The sequence below is a fragment of the Balaenoptera ricei genome, chromosome 7 (assembly GCF_028023285.1).
Source record: "Balaenoptera ricei isolate mBalRic1 chromosome 7, mBalRic1.hap2, whole genome shotgun sequence".
Taxonomy (NCBI): domain Eukaryota; kingdom Metazoa; phylum Chordata; class Mammalia; order Artiodactyla; family Balaenopteridae; genus Balaenoptera; species Balaenoptera ricei.
In genome coordinates this window covers 51184694-51209920 of record NC_082645.1, presented here as the reverse complement: position 1 = coordinate 51209920, position 25227 = coordinate 51184694, and the positions used below count along the sequence as shown (strand labels likewise).

Genomic DNA, 25227 nt, shown 5'->3' with positions numbered 1-25227 from the left:
TTAACAGCATATTTCTGATAAAGATTTATATTGAAAATCTCACAAAACCTACAAAGTTTTTCTAAAGCATTTCATACAAGCCTAGTATATGATCATGTAATCACAACCTGAATATTAAGCAAATACTATTTGACTCTTTGCATTAGTATCTGATTCGTTTAAACAAGTTGTGAATAGGTTTCCATATATATTTTTCAAAATGACTTTAAGTTTTAGTTACATATAAATTCTTAAGTATTAAATGTATCATATTAAATCAAGGAAATGCATAAATACAATTATTAAAAAATGCTTTCAAACTAACTTTTCGATTTGGGTCTTTCGAAATAAATCACTAATGCTAAGCTATAAAAAATAAAAAGAAGTAAGACTACCTTTCAGAATTCTTCTAAATGAAATTATCAGGTATCTTCAGGTCCCTAAGTAGGAAAATACAAACTAGGTAATATGACTTATCTCTTTAAGAAAGCTATTGCTCTCGTAAAACTGACAATGAGAATCTAGTGTTTACAAATGTCTAAAATACAGCAAGGAACACAGAGATTCTTGCATTAGCTATTGTATATGCTCACAAGGGTGTCTCACTGTTCAGAAGTTTAAACACAGAAATGAAACGAGTATTGCACTACTTACAGTATGAAGGTGGATTTGGGATGAAAGACAGAATTTATAATACATGATCAAAGCAGTTTGATGAATAATTGTGGCACTCCTCTCATATATATGTAAAAAATAAATTGAAGATCAAGTCATAGACAAGTCTCCCTGTCAACACCTTTCCCTGAGTCAGCTTTCTTCTCTTTTCGGCTTTCAATGCTACAGGGGAAAAAGGAGAAATGTATTATTTCAATCCAGCATGGCTACTGGGAGGTCTGCTGGTTCAGACACAAAACCCATCAACCCCAAAGCACCACAAGGGCCCTTAGGCATTGCTCTTTCATGCTGCGAAGCATAGATAGATAGCAACAATTAAAATCCTCTGCACTCAGTGAGACAGAAACCAAGAACTGCAGAAAAAGGGAAATTCAAAAAACAAAAACTAAAAAACAAAGACCAGACATTTTAAAAACAGTACCCAAAGCATGCAAGATTAATACCATGGTCCTCATTTGTGCAAATGAATCACTGATGATTGTTGAAAATGCCAGTCATGCCCCTGTCTTAAGATAGCACTGACACTATGAATGACATAAACAAGACGTCGCAGTAGGTATTTCTGGGCCCTGCTGCAAGTGGCGCATCCTTTGTGCACAGACTGGATTCTGATCTTTGGTGAGAACTGCGCTGTCGTCCAGAGGACAGACACGCCTCTGCTGGTCGGGAGGACCCGGTCACCCCGCACACTGCCCTCCAAACACCTGTGCCGTCTCTTCACAGACAAACCCTCCTCCTGTCCATCAGAGGAACGATGTTTCACCTCACTCCTTCCAGAATAAACTCATTCCCAAGTGGCTTCAGTTTTAACTGCTCTCCAATTAACTTTATCCATGGGCAAACTGGTAATGTGACTCTATTATTTTTTAAAAACTATTTTTCCGATGTTCACTTTTCCTACTCTCAAGTTGACACTTTTCACGCGAAATTCAAATGATGCGCTGACACGCATGAAGCTCACACCAAGAGCAGTACGTGCGTACTCCCGAGGGCCAGCTCTGCTCCCTCCCGGCCACGTCTGGCACAGGCCAAGCCCAACGCTGAGGCCCCTCCGGGCCCCTCCTGCTGCTGCCTCGAGGGCAACCCACAGCCGGCCACTGGGGCCCTGAGCTGCAAGAACCCACACATTTTCACTGTTCACTTGGGCTCTTAATATAACTATGAGATAGTTGATGGTGGGGAAACCCTTGGTTGTATATAACTCTTCTCCAAATAAGAAAGAGACAGTTAAAGCCCCCTTTTTCCTACAGGGCCTCCTGTGCAGCTTTCGTAGTGGTCAATAACTTAAGACACATTCTAAGAGTGTGCTTTTTAAATTGTTTTTCCTCCAATTCAAGCTAGAAACAGCCCTTCTCAGTTGTCACCGCCACCCGGCGCCATCAGGTAAGAAGTGCCGGAGCTTCTGCCGTCTCTGGCGCGCCGCCAGCGCTGAGAGCTGGTGTGAGCGGGTGTCGACGGCACCCGGGCTTGTGCCTGCCACACTTCTCAGCACACAGTACTTACAGGTCAGAGCAAAGCCACTTTTCCTCTTTTCTGTTCTCCTTCCATGAGAAGAGATGACAGTGTGCACATGATGTGTTGAGAGGCTTAATTGTATTTTTAACTCCTCTATCTGCATGACTCACTTTCTTCTACTTTAAGTTCCTTTCCGATGACAAGTGCCTGCTACGCTACTTTCCAAATTAACTTTTCCCTGGGTGCTACCTGGCTCCCAGTGTCTTCTGCCAAACAAAGCCAATGAGAAAAGGCAGCGGGGGCAGGTAGAGGAAGCCCTGGGCTTGGAGTCGGAAGATGACATTCAGTTTCAGGAAGCTAAGAATGAGCTGTGTGACCTTGGACTAGCTGTTTAATTTCTCTGGGACTTGGTTTCCTCATCTGCACACTAGTTTTGGACTAAATGGCCTCTAAGTTTTCTTGTAGCTTGAATGCCAGAATTCTGAGGCTGGTAGTCTCAATTCCGATGAGCTCTAACTTTTGAAAGATAGAAAAGCACATTCTATCTGTAGGAGACTGTGGGGACGGAGACATACTGGTCTCTACACATTCCCAGTTCCTGTGGGCACAACGCTCCATAACCTTTCGATAAGTGAGCAAATTCCCAGTGGCACTATTAGCCATCAGGCAGTGAAAACAAAGTGATTCATAAAGTCAATATCATTCACAGACATGCTTCCTCCTGACCTTCTGCTTTGGTCATACAGGTTGTTTGGTTACAAAACAATAACCAATTAAATGATTGGGCTTTTTTTTCCCCCCATCTTTAAAACCAGTGGTTCTGATATCAGATCAGATTGCAGCAATGAAGCAGAAATTTTATAACCAGCTCAAGACTTCTATGAAAAAATATTATTGACTTGAATCTTCTTAGTGCATGGCTATTACCCTCTTTATTCTTTGTTACATTCATTTTCAGGATGCCAATCAATTCTAAACTTCCATTGTAATAAATATATTATATCAATATATATTTATTAAATGTATATCATATCTATTACATGCTACTACAATAAACACATATTGCATATCTATTATATACCAGGTACTTTGTAAGGACCAAGGGACACAAGATGGATGAGACAAAACATAAGGAAGTAATATTTCAAGAGAGGGCAAAATGTGACCCACTACCTTCATGCTGCCAGGCACTGTGTGAAACTGTTATTTGTCAATGACACCATAGTAGTTGATATACACAACATTTACCAAGCAGTCATGAGAGGGCTGAGGCTTAGGAGATTAGAGCAAAGAAGCATCCAGCATGGAAGGGGGCGGGGGTGTGGGGACAGGAGAGCAGAGGCCGTGTCCCTAGACCCTAGCCTCTGCCACCAAGGCAAAGCCAAGCGCTGCCAGGTACCTGCCCAAGAAATGCTGGTCTTGGGTGTCAGTGTATCATGGCAGTTGCTCACCTATTCTGATGCGATGTGGTTTTTAATGTGACCTATTTCCATCAATTCATTTAAATAAGCTGTGGAGGAGCTTGTCCCATGTATGTACAGTGCTGCTGAGCTAGGATCAAATTAGACATCCTGCAGATGTGGTAGAACCTGCAGTCAGTTTTAGATCCTTCTTTCAGTTTAGCTGGGTGAATTTTTTTGGACAACATAAGCGAATGAAATAACGGAGAAAATATAACTGCTATGCCAAATTCCACTCAGAAAAGGTATCTAGGCTTCTCTGATAGGCATTGGGGCCTATAGTGGGGGATAGGATGAAAACACCTAGGGGTGGGGTGTCAGAGACTGCTGGGAAGCCAGCTGAGGCCTCGAGAGAGAGACCCTGAGAACCTGGTCTTAAGGGCGTTTTTTGCCAATGGACACGCTAGCAGGTATAGCATTTTTACAGTTCCTGGTCATCACACTTCAGTGCCTTCAACAGATACCAAGAGAAAGTGGTGGCTTTGGGAGAGTATTGCTGTTGTTAGTATTGGTGGTTTTAGGATTTCTGGAAGCCACACTCTTTCTGCCAGTTTCCTCTGTTATGAAGAAGAAAGACATTAAAAACTAACCGAGAGAGATTTTTCACGTGGAAAGCTACAGATTTTATCACATTTAAAAGTAAAGAAAACTGGGTAAACTTTCATTCCACAATAGTTTTGAATCTCATGTTAGTGGGAACATAGGTTCAAAGAATAAGAAAAAAGTGGTTATATGAAAATATAAAGGGTGATCTATTTAAAATTGAATCTGCTTTTAGGCACACTACATTGTTCACTAGAATTAGTCTGCTGTGAGAAGTAATCTGACACATATTTTAAACAATTGAGTTTTTCTGGTGCAAAGCATCACTTGACTTACTTACTTTAAGGAGTACCTAAAATATCATGCCATAAAACTGTTGCTTGAACCAAGGAAAAATAGAGAAAGAGTTTTCACTATGGAGCTGTAGAGTACAGGAAGAAAAGCAATCTCTAAGTCTGATTGTCTCAAATTCTTCACATATTCCCATGGCTGGCATTTTATTTTGAGCTCGTAAACCTGGACTTCACATTTTTAAAAATCAGAGAAACGCCATAGTTTTAATGAGAAAGGGTCCACAAGCATATATTTCAATAGGTTTGAGAAACTGCCCTTCTCATGACTGATTTTCTTCCAAGACGTCTAGCAAATCAGAACTACTGCGAGGATGACTCTATCAGACTGTGGCAGGGATCTTTGGGAAAAGAAGATAAAGCATGTTTTAGAATAAAATATTACTTCTGCTTGAGCCAAGCAAAGAAATACATGAAGATTTTAAAGCCTTGTTAAAAGACAGAAAATATCAACCAAAAGTCTTTGAGAGAGCCTGTTGAGTAACTTACATTAACCTCCTTTTGGAGCAAGTGGTGGAGGTATTCGAAGGAGAGAAAGAGAGGGAGAGGGGGAGAAGAGGGAGAAGGAGAGAAAGAGAGAGAGAACATGAAGTAATCCCCCAGCTTTATGGGGGGAAGACTCCTAGACTCTCTGCACATCCACTGTTGGTGTTGTTTATGCTGTTTAAGATAGATATGACACTGAAGCAGCATGCTATTTTGGGGTGACAAAAACCATCAATAAGAGATATCCTCTAAGTCTAATGTCGCCTCTTTTTCTAACCCATGTTTCCAGATAGTTCTCATGAAGATAAAGCTTGCAGTTTTGGAAGCATGGTGGTGCGTAAATGGAAGTTCCCAGCTTTGCAATTTCTTAATTCAAGGGATAAATTTTCTTTTTCAAATATAGAGATTTGATGTTATTATTAAATACAGTTCTAAGAGGTTTGTTGACTTATATATGATGCATTTGTATAAGTCATGTGGGGAAAAAAGTTTACTCAAGTTTCAAACCCTCTTAAAGAGCTGAGTGGTTATAGGAACACCGTAAACACTCAATGTGACACTGGATCTAAACCCAAGACTCTCCACGCCTTTTGCCTCCCCAAAACTCACACAAAGAACATAGGCTGACCAGGTTTCTAGAAGACACCATTTAACAAAAGGAAATACAACCAAGGAATAGGTTTGAGGGAAAGGGTCTTACCTTTGGGGAATCAGCTTCTAGAGTGATTAGGAAGGGGAGCTTATGACAAAAATGTAATATAAAAATTAAGTAGAAAAAGTTAATTTAAGGTCATGAAAATAAAGGAAATTAATAACTAAACACCGTCCCAAATCCCTCAATCACTCTTTAATAAGAAGAAACATTAGCATAATACAGAGATTTTTCTTCAGATCAACATCTAAGAAGACTGGATGGTTTGAACTCTTATTTATAAATTCTGGAAAATGCAGTTGGAAATCCTGTGATGACTCTTGATATTTAAGGACACACTCTTCCCACCTCATGCATTTAAAACTATCATCCACAACTGCAGGAGTTGTTTGTAATGTTTGCATACAGAGAAGTAAAAATGGATAAAACTTTCTGGAACTGAAAGTTTTGGGGTAAAAAGGTTACGGAAGGTTTTTCAGGGGGTTGGAATAAGGGACTGGAAATAATCTAAATACAAAATTACCATTGCATGTGCCACATGGGTTTTAAAAAGGACAACAGGAGAATGAAAAACGTGGTCAGACACCTAAGGGGGTCCTGAGAAGTGGGTGATGAGGGAATACATTAAAATCCTACTGCAAAAGAGTAGGCCAAAATGAATGTCCAAAAATGTCCTGCATTGGGACTCATTTGTAGCACCATTTCTCCCCACTGTCATAGTTTTGGAGTGAGCTTTCAATTTGAAAGGGAGATGTTGAAAACATACCAACAAATGTGATCATTGCGATTTCTACCCACTTTTTAAAAGAATTTTCTGAAAGATTTTAGATCTAAGTGCAATGGAAACCAATGCTATTCTTTTAATGGATTCATGTCATTAAATGACTGGGATCATTATAAATTCACATTATTTTAGAATTCAAACCTTTTAGAAGGAAAGCTTGACTCCTTATCTTTTGAGTTATCGGCAGTAATCAGAAGGTTCCTCCACAAGGCAGTCTTTGACATTTCATCAGAAATATTGATCACAGATGGATCATCTCTAGATAGGAGTTTACGCAAAATGAAATAATAAACATTAAATAAGAAACTGCAGTTATCTAGCGATAGACACTAAATATAGGACGGTCTTATGCGTCTGTACAGTATTTTTGATAATTAGAAATTAAGTATTAAATAGTTCTCTCCCCAAAAACTATGAAGAATAAAAAATCTAAATGAAAGATTCTAGTTATATAGAAACTGGTTTGGGGTACAGTTTTCCTAATCCATTTCAAGTGACAGAGTTTAGGTTCTGCATGTTTATTGCTGGGCCTCTTGCCTCTACATTCATAGCCCAGCAGAGCTCTTCCCCCCTCCGCTCAGACTCGACAGTGGCTCCCACCCACTCAAAATAAAAGCCCAGTAGATGGGCTGTAAGACCCTGTCCCTACCCTTACCCTCTAACTTCACCTTCTGCTATTACACCCCCGGCTCCTTCCGCTCCAGCCACAATGCAATGGCCTCCTGACTGTCCTGGGACACTACAGGCTTTCTGTTCCCTCAGGGCCTTGTACTTGCTCTTCCCTCTGCCTATAACGTTCCTTTACGTGGTATAACCCTTTCCTTCCTTAGTTCAAATGTCACCTGCTCAGACAGGCCTTTGCTGACTGCTCCATTTAAAATTTCTGTTTCCATCGCCTCATAGCAACCTCACCCCTCTTTTTTGCTTTGTGTTTTTGTTGCACTTTTCACCGTTTGAAATACTGTACTACATGACTTGTTCATTTGTTTACTTCCTGTCTCCCCCCACCTCTACTCTACTTGAATATAAGCTTCATGAGAACAAGGATTCTTGCCCATCGGTCCACTGCTGTTCCCCCACGACCTAGACAGAGCCTGGCACTTGGTATCCACTCAATAAATATTCATTGAATAAATGCAGGCAGCCTGTGTATTTGACAGAGGTTTTTCCAAATGACTGGGGGAGCCTGTAATATCAGGGCCTGTACTATGCTGGATGCATTTTTTACATTTTAAAACTGAACCAATTATAGGTGCCATTTAGAACTCTCCGAAACATTCCCAGGGCTAGAAAGGCAACCAAATATCAACAGAGATAAAACACAGGCCAAGTCACAGAAAGTTTCATTGGGTGAGAAATCAGTGCTCTTCTTACCACACGTAAAAAAAGATTCTCTGCTGTGGAAAAAGTCATGCTCTACAGAAATTCCAAGCTGACCTCACATGCCCCTCATTGTGGACATTCACAAGAGGGCAACAAATTCCATTTTGAAGAGGAACACTGAGAGTCTGGAGCAAAACAGGTCTCACAGGCTCCTTCCTTGCCCAATCTGGACATGTGTTCTTTAATACCTCTAATTCATCCAGCCCTTGGTAACTCAAAGCATGAGATCAACTAGTTTCCAAAAGAGTGTCATGTAGAATATAAGTTTTTCATGATATTATGTGAAAAAGAGTCTTGTGAGCAAAAGAGTTCAGAAAATGCTGGATGCAACAACGTTAAACTTTTTTTTTTTTAATGCCAGTACTAGAGTCTTTAATGTGCCAATGTGCATTGTGAATCTCTAAATTAAAATGTGGTATGGAACATTTTTCAGACTAATTAAACCACAAAATCCTTTTAAGAGGGGTACCACAGAGACTAGGTAGATTTCTATAGAATACAGTTGGGAATATGCTGATTCAACTAAACAATCAACAGGATTTTAAAATTTAAATATTGTAAAAAAAAAAAAAACAAGAAAGAGAGAGAGAAAGAAAGGAAAAATGCCTTCTAGACTTGTGCTCACTCTTAAGTGGTAGATAATTATATTTTTTAAATCTAGGGAATATGGTCTTACAGTTAGACCCTGAAGATCCACTCCTATTTTTTTAACACTATGAAAAATCTCCTCCTCAGACAAATGTCTTCTATGCTTTTTTACTGGTATGGCCCTATATTATCCTTAAGCACTTTGAGATCATATATATAATTTTTTGCCAAATACTTTCAAAAGTTTTATTATAACTTAGAGGAGTCTGCCTTTTTTCTTTTTTTGCTCTGTCTTTGTGCATAAAGAAGATTAGCACAATCTTCTTTATGGAGAGTTACATAAATATTTCCTAAAACGACTGGTATAACTGAATCCTTCAATTCAGGAAATGGCTTATCTCTTTGGAAGTGTCTTTTTGCAGGGGTAAACGCTGTTTCTCCCAGAGTTCAAACATTTACATGTGATGAATTTAGTAAATACCTAGCATTTATCCCAGAATTGAATCTTGACCTGTCTTCAGGTACTACTTTCACAGAATATGAAAGAGAGCTTTCATATTCATTATAAAATAGGAGAAGACTTCAGACAACGGCTCCCTGCCTCGCTTCATTTTAAGCAACTTGGCTATAGTCAGCGTCTAGTGGCAGAACTTAGTACTGGGACAGGGTAATCTAACACCTAGTTTCAGTTCTTTCTACTCTAACACAACGTCAACAAACCTCTATAGGAATCCACACGTATGAAATTCTTAAGTAGAGTGTACAACAACACATTCCATTACTCATATTGGTGTGTTTTTACATTTATATCTTACCTATAGTGCCCTTCCAATGGGAGTTGTACTGTGCCCTCATCTTCCATAGCTAGCATACTTTGTTCTTCCTGGCAAGACAAATGTAAAATATACAAAGTGAACCCGATGAGTCTCCACTTTACATTAAAGAAGAAACAGAGATTAATGTTTCACTATCTCATTAACCTCAGAACCTTCCACTTTGTTTGCATTTATTAATGCTAGCACAGGTCTTTTCAATAAAGCATCAGCTACCAAGAACATAAGTAATTAATGAGTCTTATACCACAAAGTAATTTAAATGCTAACAATAACCTCCTTCATGTCACTCAATGTAAAACATGGTTATTTTCCAAGATTTTTTTTTAAATAATCTAAATTTTACAAGAACAAACATATGGGTAATGTAATCGTTTTCATTGTTGAAATTACATTCCCAGAATGCTCTGTTAGAAAGGAATGAGAGATGTATTTAGGGCAGTGGTTTTCAAACTTTAGTTTACATCAGAATCACCTGGAGGGGTTATTAAAAATACAGATTACTGGGCCACACCTCCAGAGTCTGATTCAGTTGGTTTGGAGCAGGTCCCAAGTAACACATCTAACAAGCTTCCAGGTGATGCTGATTATGCTGGTCTGAAGACAATACTTTGAGACTTGGAAATAGACGGTAGAAGATATCTTCCTCTCTGGACCAAAACACAGGAGTGCTTTCCACTTAGACTCATCGTAAGCTTTTGTTTTAGGCCTCAGATTTCTTCTTACAATGACAATGTTCCACCCTCCCCCAAAAGATGGTAATGCTTCATACATTCATTTCTTCACATATGATGCTTTAAAAGTATATCTTTGGGATGAAGATAATCTTATGTAGCACTGAAATGTCCTGGTTTAGTGTTCAATAATGTTATAATTAACCTTTTTCCATGTACCAAAAAATAAACATAGTTATCTCCAGATTATAGCTCCTATTTAATGCATTTATTTTCGAGTGGGTCAATTAGGAACGTTCAAGTTTAGAGAACTATTTGGGGCCATTTAAAAATGTTAGAATTATCGGCTCTAATTCCAGAACTGGAATTTTAAGTTGTGTAGAGATGAAGAGCTAGGTGACTTTCCTGACCAAATGGGAACTGAAGACAGAAAACAGGGAAGGCCCTGGAGCCTCATTGCTTTCCCTCTTTCAGGAGCTTAGCAGTAGCTTGGCTGGTCTAAATCAGGTTCCAGAAACACATGACTTTTGGCTGACGTCATTATTCCTGGCATGCAAGACTGTTCCTAGGGTCCTCAACTTGCATGCTGCCTAGTCTAACAAACCATTGCCGTATTTCTTGTTACTTAAAGAAACAGTGTTTCCTACAGTCTCTTCAGCTAACCTATGAATGTATAACGTAATGTGTGGGCAGGTCTCGTTTTTACTCTTGAAGTGCTCTCCCTACACATCCGACCTGTGACTAAGGCAGGCTCCCCTCTGCTGGGACCTTAGCCATGCTGCATACAGAATATCTATGCTCAGCCTATGCTGTGAATAATGGAGAGGCCAGGGGACTGTATGAGATCTGCTACTTCTCTGCTTATAAACTACACCCCCTGCCCCAATCCAATGTTACATTTATACTCTGCGGTGCTATGGGCATGTGTCTGTTACCCCTTTGCATTACAGGAATCCATTCTATTCTCTTTCCCTGTTACTTTTCAAGGAAAATTGTTCTTTTAAGACCTCTCAGATGTACATTATTTCTTATGTATTATGCCTACTCCCCATGTTATTTGGAGATACCATTAGTACTAATTCATGGTGAGTAGACAGTATCATTGGTTTGAAATTACACATTTAAGCATTTGAGCAGAGCTAATCTGTAGTCTAAAATGATGTATGCCTTGCAAATGGATTAGTCTCTATATATGGAAATAATACATGTGCCATATTAATATATATGCACATCATTGAGGCCATGGGCAGAACATATGTATCCTTTCAGGAAGAAAAGGTTATCTTAATGCACATGGAGGAACATAAAGAGAAAATATTCAGCAACCCCAAACGCTATTTAAGTAAAACCAAATACAAACAAAATGTAATGTTTTCCTTGGTTGTCCACTGAAAGGTAAGCTTGGTATGTAGTATCTTTTCTGACCAACTTGGAATAAAGTGTCAAGAAGTCAGGTAGACAAGGTTTAATAAAGAGTAAAATTCAAAAAAAGCTGAAGAGAAGAACGGTGCCATCAGTGCTTAGGTTACCTGGCAGCAGAAAACTAAGGCTCGAGATTCAATCTAACAGCAAAAAATTGGACCAAAGCTTTGGGAACAATTTTGGTTTTTTCCTCAGATGATTTTCCACTTTTCTCTCAAATTGCTTTCAATAATTATTTTGCACTCTGTGGCTTGTTAGCATGTGTGGGCTTTATACTAGTCATAATTCTATCCAAACAAAAACTCATCACCTCTAAAGATAGCATTTCCAAGCCATGCTTATCTGAAGAGAAGGGTGGCAGAGCAGCCGCTGCCTTCGGTGCCAGAAGGAAGCTGAGTGGGCCCCAGAGCTCGGGGATAGAGGGCCGGCTGCATCCTAGGCGGCACTGTTGAGGAAGCCAAAAATTGAGACTTTCTGGGGAGGAGCAGTCAAACCAGGCACCAGCCGTCATGACAATCACAACCTAGTTTATCTCAATCATACAGGAAAAGAGAGAGAAAGTAAAAAGCTTACTGGGTATACTTCACTTTATAAGTCTGAAGTATCCTAAAATGAGTTCCATTCAGCATTTCATTTACACAGTGTCCATCAAAAAATATGCTGAGCTCTACAACATGGAGATTTTACAAAGGATGATGATCAAAGTTTACCCAAGAGCACCTGAGGGGGTTTTGCCAATTTGACTAGAGGAATGTTCATATTCTGATTTGAACACCATCTTTTAATTAAGATAGCCAAAGCATTGGTCGGATACTAAATAAGTGAAGGACAGTTAATGCTATAGCCAGTAAAAGGCAGAAAAATAGAGGCTTAAAAACAAATCTATTCAGTAGCACTCAAATATTTACTGAGTATGTATTATGTGCTAGGCACACAGTGAACAAAAAGAATAATCCAGGAGCTATTCGTGAATCCATTCAGCAAACGCGTATTAAGCATGATCTTCAAGACAGGTAATCTGCTAGGTACTGGGCATACAACAATGAAAAGAAAGCCATAAACCCTACTCTCAGAGGATGAGAAGGATCACTGTAGAAAGTATAGGACCAGAGGCAGTGGTATCTGGGCCAGTCTTATCTGATCAGTTTGGTAATAGAAAGGAAGAAATTTAGGTGGGAAGAAACAATATGGGTCAAGGATAAAAGGTAGGAATAAATAGGACATGTTTGCATGACAATGAACAACTAGCCAGGCTGGGGCCAAAGGCCTGTGCTGAGTAGAAAAGGAAAATAAAATCAGGGTTAAATCGTGGTGTGTTTTGATGAATAAAATCTTATATATAAAATTACATCATGAATCTGAATTATAGTTTGTGATAGTGTAAAAAATACAATTCATATATTATGATACCTAACAAATGCTCTACCTTTAGTGAAATAGGTAACATCAGTTACTGTATCCATTTCTCATGTAAAGTCTGTATCTATGTAGGAGCCCTCAAATAGCTCAAAGTACCAACAACAGCAGCACAGAGCCAATGTTCATAAACATATCTATTGTATTACAGAGAGAAAACATTCAGCAGTTTTAGAATTCATAGATCTTAAAAAACGGAAGGGACTTCAGAAATCAAGTTTAACCCCTTTATTTTACCCAAGAAGACAACAGGGCCTACAGAACCTAAGAAGTGTTTGATCATTTCCTTCCCCAACTACTAATAGAATAGATAACGCTACAAGCATCACACACACACACACACACACACACACACACAATAATTTGTAAACCATAAAATGTTATATTTATAAGAGGTATTCCTTAAAATTTCCAATATGTAGAAGAGCCAATACATAAAACAACTCACTTTAACAATGAAAACTGAAAAGAAAAAATGAGGAGGAGGAGTAGTCTATATAGAATTCATATAGATAGATGGATGCAACATGTTTTTTCATCAGAATATTTGATTCAGTTTCTCTAATTGACTTATCTAAATTATTATAAAATACAATAATTCTTGGATTTAGAAGACTATATCTGGTGATGTAAAGTCTGTGGGTTTAGGAAAGGTCTTGTCTCAAATTTTAGCACACATCAGAATCACCTGGAGGTCTTGATAACACAGAATCTGGCCCTATCTCCAGAGTTTTGACTCAGTAGGTTTAGAGTAGGGTCCAAGAATTCAGACTGTAACAAGTTGACAGGTGTTGGCTGATACAGCAGAGGTCATGGGACTACACTTTGAAAACCACTGCTTGAGGAAGAAGAATATGCTTGCCTTGCTCTAAGATTCAATTAGAAATAACATTTGCCTGTGCAATAATTAGGCCATGCTTCCCAAATCCACAACCAATTCTGATCTTTCTGAGCAGTAAGACATGCTCTCTAATTTGTTTAATTGCACTTGTTTTTAGATTCTTTTCCATCTTCTTGGCCTTGCTCATGAGACTGCTTCATACAAATCACAAGTCCCACTTGCCTCCCTCCTTTTTTTCCCTATAGCATATATGTTAGAGTGAACGTCCCACAAACCAAGAGGTGTCAATATCATGATCACTGCACAGAGTTGAATTTCCAGGATTTATCTGACATTAACCTCCTTCTCCCTCACCGAGGAGCAAACATTCTGCTGGGGCTTACTGCTTTAACAGCAGCCCTTTTGTCAAATGTGTACAATGTCCTAGAGAATACTGAAGTAGGAAGGAAAGCGTGTTGGTACTCTGAGCACATTTGGACATCCAGAATTTGATTCTGCAGTCTTCCCTTTACACAGAGCAATGTGCAAAATGTCAGGGTTCCAATATTCATTTCTATCCTGATTATAATCCTTTCTTTCTAAAAACTGAAGCATATGCATATGCATATGCATGAAGTACATGAAAATTTGGAACAGAAGCTCTGCGACCTTGGACTGGCCTGTGTAGCTATTTATTCTGCTTAACTCATTATTGAATTTTAAGGTCAGACTAATGTTTTCTCAGTGCCATAAGACCAGAAGTGGGCTACTGATAGTAAAACCTTGGATGATAAAGGTACAAGCTTGTAACTATCATCAAAAGGACAAGAGGTGAGCCTATTTTAAATTCAAGTCTCAGGGAGCTGAGACATTTCTGCTCTTTACCATCTTTCCAGATCACAATCAAAGTTACACAATTAATTTGAGTAATTGCAGAAATGCAACATTTTTTGGAGAACTTGTTCATTTACCACGTTAATGTACAATCTCTTGGAAGACTGGGCCTTGGTATAAGATGCCAAGTAAGAAGATCATATCCTTCAGTGGAGTCCATAGCCTCAAGCAAATGGAATACCGAGATCTGGGTGACCAAGTAGAAATTCAACCAGAATTCAAGTTTTAGTGTAATCCTTCTTAAATCTTCCTACTCTCTATACTGATCATATTCTTTTAATACTAATTCCAAGTTAGAAAGTTAATATCTTTAATTTAACTCTTCTCTCTCCACTTGTCAGATGGAGAATTATCTTTCTTTGCACTGGTCAGAACTATATTTTAATGTTCAATTATGGATTATTTCTTGACTGTATTATTTGTTTACTTGTTTCTTTCCATGTACTGAGGATCACATTAAAGTATCATCATATTAATCTATTTGAGAACTTAAAGGTCTGTAAACCTGCCTGATTAATGTATTACATGGCATTTTCCCTTACTTTTTCTCATACTCCGAACCGGATACAGCTGTAACTTTGCCTCAATAAATCTTTAATCTCTTTTTGAATCCTTTTAGAAAACTTGAGTTCTAGGAATTTTAGTAATATTTAATTACTTCTAAAATCTTTATATAATCAGAAAACAGTCAACAACACCCCATTGGCATACAATGGGTTTATAATATAAAAGGTTAGAAGCTCATTACATAGCATCTCTGCCTATCTGAAGTTAATAAATTCCAAAATGGACATATGGCACACATACATATAAGTACCATACATATGCAGCTATGTGAATGGTTCTGGGCAATGGAAACGGCAGATTCTAATACATTTATGATTACTGTCAAATTTGTTCTCTCCTATTTCACAGACATATAAAGGAAGAATCTGAAATTTTCTTTGAATGAAAAAAGGGAAGAATATTAAGCATAATATATTATATATACATATTATTTTTCTTTTCACAAAGTTTTAGAAGGGCAAAAATGTTCCATGGTACGGATATGGCCTAAGGAGAATGCTGTAAAAGGAATGATTGTATGCCTGGGGCTGTTGCTAGCTTATTCCTACAGAAGTAGTCAAGACATTTGACAGGAAGTCAAAGCAGGAAAATAAAGCAAAATTACATTTGTAAGCTACTGCATCAGAATACTTAATATTCTCATTATCAGAAAGACTAAGCGGAAGCTTGTGGTCAATGAGTTTTGTATTCAAAGTTGTCTTCCTTGGAATTTAAAACTTCCTAGAAATTGTTTTCAACCTGAATAAATTTTAATTATGTCAAGCATGGATACTTTAAGGCTTTAGTGTTTCTATATTCTTGTGTCTATTTATTTTCATTTATTTTATACCAAATTCTGTCATATTCTTCTTGAACAGCACCTAAGAATGAGAGCAAACCTTTACTAAAGCCCTAAAAAAAACAGAAATTATCCAAATATCCTAGTTAAAGCACTATTTAAAAAAAACTCTCATACTTAAATGAGAATATATCAACTTGGAAAAATAGTTAAAGCACTATTTTTTAAAAATTCTCATACTTAAGAATATATCAAACTTACAAAAATAAAGAAACATGATAATTTTATAATGACATTTTTAACATTATATAAGTATTGCTAGAAGTATGATACTAAGTATGACTTCTACAACATTTGGGAAAATTGAAATAGCCATGTAGAATTAAGATACATCATTACGGTCGATCTCTAAATGCGGAATCCGTTGTCAGTAATAGGACAACATGGAAAAGTGAAGAAATGCCAGACAGTCATGTATTATGTAGACTTATCTGTAATCCATTAGGCTCTGTGGCCTAATCTGGACTCATCTAATGGCTAAGTAAAACCTAAGACCATTGAAATGTTTGCAAACAAATTCCCCAAAGGAAAGAGGAATATACCTATGGTTTGAGAAAATACATCACAGGTACGAAACTGAATACATTTACTGACTGCCATATAGGAGAAGAAAAAATGGAAAGAATAATGCGTTAAGTCTCACCAAGTATTTTCTTTCATATTCATTTCCAGTTACATGAAAATTTTATTCTTATATTTCACAATCTATGGACCCGATCATTCTGCTAAATGATGAACTTGTCATTTTTTTCATTTTTACTCTTTGTAGTTTTTACATACTTTAAAAATATTATGATTACTAGCCTTCAAAATAGACCCAGGCTTATACACGAATTTAAATAAGTCATAAAACTTAAAACCAATTGTTTTAACATATGAAACAGAATAGGATAAATCAGCAGTCTGTGACAGTAATTAAACACCCAAAGTTTCTCTAACAGCATTTACTCAATCTTAAAGTACTTTGAAAGCAAATCAGATCAACGTGTTTTCCTCTTAAGCATTTCATCTATTTCAAGAATAACTAATTTTATCTTTTAATTAGAATTAGAATCTTTTTATTAAAACTTTGTTCCCTAGGAAAATACCAACAGTAATAATGTCTTTTTTTTTTTCTTCTCACATATTCAACCAAAAAGCAATCATTGCATGACTATAATTTGGAAACAGTTAAGCATCAATAAGTTTCTGGAATCCTGAAGGGAGGAATCAGAAAAATAAACTTTGCAGTTATAAGGATAGTGAAGGAAAAAGTATTTGCATATTTCATTAGGGTTTGGTTTACTCATGTAAGATATGTTCTCTGTCTGTTCAAGTTCCAGCTTGATGATTTTAAACATCAATCTTCCAAAATAGTCCACCTGTGTTTGTTAGTAGTCACTATCTAAAGCTAAACACAAAAATTTAGCTTTGCAAAGAGCTATTACTGTGCAAGTGTTCCTTTTTCTTTTCTTTATAAGATACTGATTTTGCTCTGACTTACTTCTTTTTCAGCATCTTCTAGTTTCTTTTTCTTACTCTCAGGCATTAAATCATCCAACCAGCTGAGCTCCCGTTTGGTAAACAGAAAGTCCATCAACTTTCTTACAAATACCAGAGCTAACACCTGAAGTAAATAATAAAACAGTTTAAAGCAGGGAAAAAATATAAATGGGAGGTTTAGATTTGTTTGTTTTTTGGTACAAACAAGTCAACTTCAATTAGGGCTGACATTAAAGTGAAATCTGAAGATATGTGCGTATAAAAGATATTGAGTGTACTTTTGCTTCCTTCACTTCCTTTTCTTACCACATCTCCAGAATAATGGCTATCATTTTACCCATTGTACGAGTCATTTAAAGAAGCAATGAAAAAAAACTATATATTTGGCTGTTTCCTTAAATACACATAGTTAATAGTTTACATTATTTTAAATGAACATTAAACCATTATTACCTATGCTGATGATATTTTAAATTACTTATAGTAATTCAAATTCACTTTACTTTTGAAGTATTTGAAACTGGTTTAAAATAGTTAATAAAATTTGATTTTATATACTCCAATAAAGATGTTAAAAAAATTTAATTTTAAAAATCCCCTACATTTTCAAATTTGCTAGTATATCTTTAAAGTTAAATTTTGAAAGTTTACATTTTCCACCCAACTTCAATTCATTCAAACCACTGCTAATATTCAGAATGATAGAGATGAAGCTAGTATGAATCACTGAAATTCATATATAATCTGAAACCCAATCTTAGTTACTAGTTTTAGTGGCTAAAGTTTATACCAAGATTTCCAAAAATTGCTCAAAATTATTCTATTGATCCAGTTTGTTCATGGATTTTCAATGAGAGCAGAAAATCAGAGGAGGAGAAAAAGAGTTGAGTTAGAAGTTTCATACCATCATGGGAAAGACAATAGCAGCTCTTGAAACTTTTATTATCCACAAAAGGCCAAGGCAGCTCATCTGAATAACTGTGAAGAGATGGACTTTTCGAAGTGGTACATGCCTTAGATATATAAAATCTGGTTGATGTTTTGCAGGCATCCAGAAGAGCTTTATTCTATCGAAGAACTAGAAGATAAACAGACTAAATTGCTTTTTACAGACAGCAATAGAAGTAGGACAAGTAAATGTATAATATGGTCCAATGTATAGTAGATCACACTTAAGTTGACATCAGGACAGTGCTATTGTTAAGCGTACACTCTGAAATAATACAATTTCAGTTTTATAATATCCCACATTTTCTTGAATATGGACACAGGTTATAATTTAAAAGAGTTTAATAACATTAAAGGCAATGCTAAATGTTGCTCCCTCAGAGAGTATAGCCTTGAAAGAAAACATTATCATCATCACATTACAATTTCTTCTTTTATTTGCCCCTTAAGCACTAGGGTTTCCTGGACTCTTCTTTCCCGAATAGCTCATCCATACCCATTGTTTCAACTTTCACATACTTGCTGAAGACTCTCAGACCTCAACTCTACTTCAGCTCTGTCTGTCTTGAGCTCTAGACCCATATCCAGCTGCTGAGTAGGATGTTTTGACCTCCTTAGTTTGACTCTGCTGTTTTGGCCTTGCCATTTTGATCCCCAACAAGGTTTTGGTGCTGTTTCTAAAAATACAAACATCTTGGCCATAAAGATTTAACCTAGATGAATTATTGTTAATAAAGTATTTTTCAGAGCAAATTTTAACTCCGTTTAATTTCTTGATCAAATGTGATCTTCAATCACATTTTACTTAACAAACTGTACCGCATGTTAGATTTATTTTATGTGGATCATTTTGTTTAATTTTTCTCAGGCCAAATTTTGCAGTTTTCAATATTTCCAACAAGAAGCGATGATTTAGAAAATGACAGTTTCAATCACTGTCAGTTCTATATCATACCATTTCTACAGGAATATCTACTATGCATTTTAAGATTAATATTAGATTTAGTCCTTAGCTACTTTATATAAGAAAATTGTAAGCAATTCTCATCAAATATTCCAAAATTACTCTAATATGCCAAGGAACAAATGCCCATGAAGTCAAGTAAGTGTTAGTGGCAAAACATCATGTTTGTCCAATAAAGATGTTAAAAAAAAAACAAAACATGTTTTACCAAAGCCTCCTCATATCCCAAATTCAACATAAACCCATCTTTCCTTCTGTGTGCCCTGTCTTACAGTGGAGCATGACCTTCCCTCAGGCATCTAAACCAGAATCATACATAGTTTAGCCCATCCACTGTTCATTTATTTATTCATATTCATTTATACATTCCAAAAAATTTGTTGAAAACCTTCTATGCAGAGTACTAAGTGCTGAATTAGTTTCTGGTTTATCCCTCTCTATATTGTCCACAAATATTTCACTGGGTCTTTTTATTTCTACCTCCTAAATATCTCTTAAAATTACATGTCATTAAATAAATAAAACTCTGTGCGGTGGAGGTGGCAATAGGGAAGAAATAAAGTAAAATCCTTGGGGTTATAACCGAATGTTTCAATTTCTATAGAACTAATTTTTCCCAGCCACAGTTTCTCCATTTGTGAAGTTATGTTATTGCAGAAATGTACTTCAGCGTGTGAGTGCTTCACTTGTTATTGCTTAAATGGCACATTTGCTTTACTTTGGATTCCTGAAGTGCTGGAGTGAATATAAATGTGGTTATATATCAGAGTACAGAAACAGCATTCATGAGAACACTAATCTGTTTTTTCTGCCATGTTGCACAGTGAGAAGCCTAGATAAGTTTCTTAATATTACCAAACAGGTAACATATAGAGCCCTCCAACAAACAGGGTAACAAATCAACATGCTTCTTGAACTGTTGATATTCAGCACATTTTTAATTATTATTACTCAAGTAATGATAATCATGATAAATGTATTCCGAGTTTTGCATTTGCCTTTGATCTTGTCCTAATATCAGTATCCTGTTTCCCCATCCAGTTAACCACAAAATACCAAATAGGAATTTCAACTCCCTGAGTTTTGGGCTCACTCAAATTTTCACTAACTCTGTTTCTCAGTGTGAAACCCTATTTGCTGTTTCATTGGTGCTATTTAGAACTCATTATACTTTTCTCATGGGCCTTTGATAATGTTTTCCTCAATTTTCATTTGAAAGATTCACACCCCAAATAATTCCAAAATTTGACATTCTTGTTTAGTTCCAAACCTCATGGGTAAAAAATCATGTGAGTGGAATTAGGGGGAAAAACCTGTTGCAGCCTATCAAAATGATTTTACTTTGTTTCTTTTTTTTAAATTTTATTTTATTCATTTATGGCTGTGTTGGGTCTTCGTTTCTGTGCGAGGGCTTTCTCTAGTTGCGGCGAGCAGGGGCCACTCTTAATCGCGGTGCGCGGGCCTCTCACTATTGCGGCCTCTCTTGTTGCGGAGCACAGGCTCCAGATGCGCAGGCTCAGTAGTTGTGGCTCACGGGCCTAGTCGCTCCGCGGCATGTGGGATCTTCCCAGACCAGGGCTCGAACCCGTGTCCCCTGCATTGGCAGGCAGATTCTCAACCACTGTGCCACCATGGAAGCCCCTTTACTTTGTTTCTTAAACTTCTGCTGCTGTATTGATGTGAGCCCAAGGCCTAATAATAAATACTTTTCACTTACGGTTGAAATTAGTACTCATGGAACCTTTGCCAAAGGCAAAAAAACCCCCCCAAAACCCAGCAAGACAAATAAACGAAACCTTTTCAATACTCTTCCCTATCTGCCTTACCAAACCAATTCTTTTAAAATATACTTTTCATACATGAAGTTACAGCTGAGCAAATTAAATGTAGTTTGAGTAAAATTAAATTCATAACACTTCTCAACCATCTCCTTCTCCCAAGTTAATTTTACCCAGTGGCAGGATGAACAGAGTCACGCTATCTACTTTGGGTGTTCAGTGATCTTACAGTAACTTCATACTAAAGTTTTGCCTCGGTTCTGACATCCAGTAGTATCCCAAGGCCGAAGAGGTTTTCCTTCTCCCAAAGGCAGAAGCTGGTTAGTTGTTTATTCAGGAAAAGAGCTCCTGTGCTGCCTGCCCCTCAGTGTTGAGAGTTTAGCTCAGCTATTCCATAGTGCTGCTGCCTCATCATCCATTTTGTTTGATCAAGCAGCCTGAGGTGACCTTAAACTACCCTAACCCCTCACGCAAGTGTACGCCTTAGACAGCTGCCTGCAGAGTTGCAAATAGATACAAATTCCTGATGTAGCTTCTCCAACGGCCCTTGTGATCAGCAACCTCCCCTGCCTCCCACTGCCTTCTCCTTATACACCCCTTAGATAAGACTCCCACAAAGCTTACCAAAACCCTGCTCTTTTGATTTGAAGAGTCCAATTCGGCCTTAGCCCAGGAACCCCAAAGCACTCCACCCACTGACCCTAATAAAAGCATGTGCCCCAGGTCCTGTCTCCCTCTCTCTGTCTTCACTTTGTCTGGACCTCCCCATGAGGCCCCTCAAGGCCAGGTACTTCCTGTGTAGACCTGTGAGTGATAAACTTCTCTATTTCAGTTTCTCTTGTGGTCTGTTGTTGAACCGCAGTTCACCATCCAGCACCCTGCGCTCCACTTAAAAAGTGTTAATTTGACAAATTCATAGCACTTATTCAGATGACTTTTCCTCTGTAGGCCTCTGAATGGCAGTGAGTCCGGCTTGTCAAAGAAAACGTGGTAATTTATATTGTCTTTTAGCCAACAAAAACCAACTATACTTTACGATAAATAATCCTCAAAAGTAGTCTCTTTGTCAAGAAAATTTAAGTGTTCTGGAACAATAATGTTGTTATAAAACAAGATTATTCAAAGGCACATTTAAGTCGAAACCTGTGTTAGTTCCCTAGTGCTGCTGTGACAAATTACAACTTGGTGGCTTAAACAATAGAAATTTATTTTCTCACAGTGTGGAGGCCATAATTCCAAAATCAGAGTGTTGGTGGGCCATGCTCCCTCTGAAGGCAGTAGGGAAGAAAATTTCCCTGTCTCTTCCAGCTTCTGTTGGCTCCTGATGTACCTTGGCTTGTGGTGGCAAAATTCCAATCTCTGCCTCCACCTTTATGTGGCTTTCTTCCCTGTGTCTCTCTGTGTCCTCTCCTCTTCTTATAAGGACCCTGGTCATTGGATTTAGGGTTCACCCTAAATCCAGGGTGAGCTCATTTTGAAATCCATAACTAATTACATCTGCAAAGACTCTATTTCCAAATAAGGTCACATTCTGAGATTCCAGGTAGATATGAATGGGGGGGAAGAGGCAGTATTCAACCCACTACAGTAACATAAGCAGGAATAATTTGTCAACAGCCTCTGTAAAAATTTAGAATAATCTTGTGGTACTTTTGAAATGTGTCCACAAATTCTTTGGTATTATTCTCTTCAAGAGATGGACTCTAATTTCCCTCCCTGTGCGAGCAAACTGGACACAATGACTTGCTTCTAACAAATAGAAAAAAAGTGGAAGTGACCGTGCGTGACTTTGGAGATTGTCATTAGGCACAGTGACTTTGCCCTCATTCTCTCTCGTATTGTTCACTTGGATGGAAGGTAGCTTCTCTAGTGTGAGGACATTTAAGTGTCTGATGGAGAGGCCTCCTACCAATAGAGAGGAACTAATGTCTCTTGCCCTCAGCTATATGATAAGCCATCTTGGACATACACCTAGTCCTATTCAAGCCTTCAAATGACTGCGGCTCTTGTCCACATCTTGATAGCAACCACATGAGACATCTTGAGCCAGAATCACCCAGCTAATAAGTTCCCAAATTCATGACCCACAGAAACTGTGAGATAATAAATGTTTACTGTTTTAAGCCACTACGTTTCATAGCAATTTGTAATGTAGCAATGGGAGATTAATACAAAAACTATATTTATTTAACCAATACTTAAACAATTAATAAGGTTTTCCTTATTAATTTACAAAATAATTCTATAAAGACAATTGTAATAACAACAGGAAAACAAACATAAAAGGAAAAAAAATCACCCAGGATCTTATTACCTAAATAAATTGTCTTTATTTCTCTACCTTCCTTTTTAATCCACCCACACTCACAGTTTTATAAACCTATCATAGCTACAACTCGTTTTACCACTTTTTCACTTTGCATTTCACTTTGTCATAAGCATTTTTACTGTTATTTTTATAGTCATCATATTTATCAATTTTAAATTAATGTACCTTAGATAGCTTAATTATTTTACTGCTGTTGAATAATTGGGTTGTTTCCAATATTTTGATAATATGTGTTACAAGGAACATCTTTGTGCAAAATTTTTTTTCTGTTTTCATAGATAGATGTCCACATACATGATCACAGTATCAAAGATCAAAAGTATTTGGATATATTTTTAAATGTACTGCTATCTTTTTCTAAAAGGATTATAAAGTCTAAACCTTTTACAGTTTTAATATACTCATAGTAAACAAAAGTACCCTCAGATTATGAACCAGTTTGAAGAAATTTAACTGTAGTCTGAAAGCTGCTCCTCAGATAATGGCATTTTTTTAGCTACCACGTGACTTAGCATCAACAGACCTTAAGATAAGTCATCACAGATGTGCTTGCATTTCTGTAATTTACCTGAATTCCTTTTAGTGATGAAGCACCCATGTAAAGGAACACTCCATATAGCACTGGCATAGGAATAAACTGTAAAAGAACAATTAGAAAAGAGGCACAAGTTATTTTCAAATATAATGTGGTCAATATATTCTGCACTTCCAAAGAAAAACACAGAAAAATAAATAAATATTTTAGAAGCAGTATAGGGCAGAGCCAGAAGACATGGGTTAAAATCCCAGCTCTAAGCACTTTTTAGCTGCATAACCTTAGGTAAGTGACCTAAGCTCTCTGTGCCTTAGTTTCCCAACATCTAAAAAGGGTTAATAATAGGTCTGTTATAAGTATTTAATAGGTCAAAACCAAAAAAACACATATGATATGTAATAAACAATAAATATTAACTATTATTATCATGCTGCTTTAGGGAAATTTGAATTTTGTTTCACAATGGTAAGATATTTAGATTAAAGGTGAAGAATGGAGTTAACGTTTAAACATTGTTCCTACATCACACCAGATACTTGTAAACATGTGGATCGTTCAATTTTTCTCTTTTTATTGGAATACCTCAGCATCATTGTTTCTCTGTAATTACTTATATAACATAGAAATTAGTTCTTGCAAATTGTGTAAATTATTAAATAAAGGTAAACTTGTATAAATTATTAAATAATTCAATTAGAATTTTCAAATTATGGACAACTAAAATGAGTTATAATTTAAAATACAATTAACACACTTTGAAATACCTGTCAAAATTATATGACAAAACAATTACTCTTTAATCCTCTTTAAAATGGATTCAACTATTTTATTTTATTTTATTTTATTTTTTTAAGGATAGAAGTGAGACATACTTTATTTCATAAATTGAGATTAATTTTATACACAGAAAAATAGCTGTTAGTAAAACTATGATGGGGTTTAATAAACCCAAATACATTCAGAAAGTTCAGGATTCAACTACTTGAAACATAAAAAAATAAGTATAATAATGATGTTCATGTAGTAGTTTTATGAAACATTTAAAATACAAAACTGCATATGTGGCCATGACCATGACATTGCTTATCTCTGCACCTCTACCTTATATTAAGTAATATTAATTGCAAATATATCTGTCCACTGACAAGAAAATAGAAACTTTATTTTGTGTAGGCCTACAGTAAACTCAGGTCACAGGTCAGTCAGAGATGAGTGACTCTTTCCCATAACCTGATTTTCATTTCAAAATTACAATAATAATTTCCACATCAAATTTTACTCTGCCAGATTACATTTTTTATGTATTTAAGGATTCTAAAATATAGCACATAATTTCCCTTGTTAAGAAGCTATATAAACATGGTAAAAAAAA

General features: G+C 36.8%; 1 protein-coding gene across 3 annotated transcripts in view; it reads right to left on the bottom strand.

Annotated features, from left to right (window-relative positions):
- Positions 1 to 749: 749 nt before the first annotated feature.
- Positions 750 to 25227, bottom strand: part of SLC4A10 (solute carrier family 4 member 10) — a 217035-nt gene continuing 192557 nt past the window's right edge. For all 3 annotated transcript variants that reach the window (XM_059927980.1, XM_059927982.1, XM_059927981.1), the window contains 6 exons: positions 23889 to 23957; positions 18206 to 18379; positions 17303 to 17425; positions 9171 to 9238; positions 6526 to 6642; positions 750 to 816 (listed from right to left, as the gene is read on the bottom strand). In XM_059927980.1, the coding sequence (XP_059783963.1) occupies positions 750 to 816; positions 6526 to 6642; positions 9171 to 9238; positions 17303 to 17425; positions 18206 to 18379; positions 23889 to 23957 (618 nt within the window). The remainder of the gene's footprint in view (positions 817 to 6525; positions 6643 to 9170; positions 9239 to 17302; positions 17426 to 18205; positions 18380 to 23888; positions 23958 to 25227) is intronic.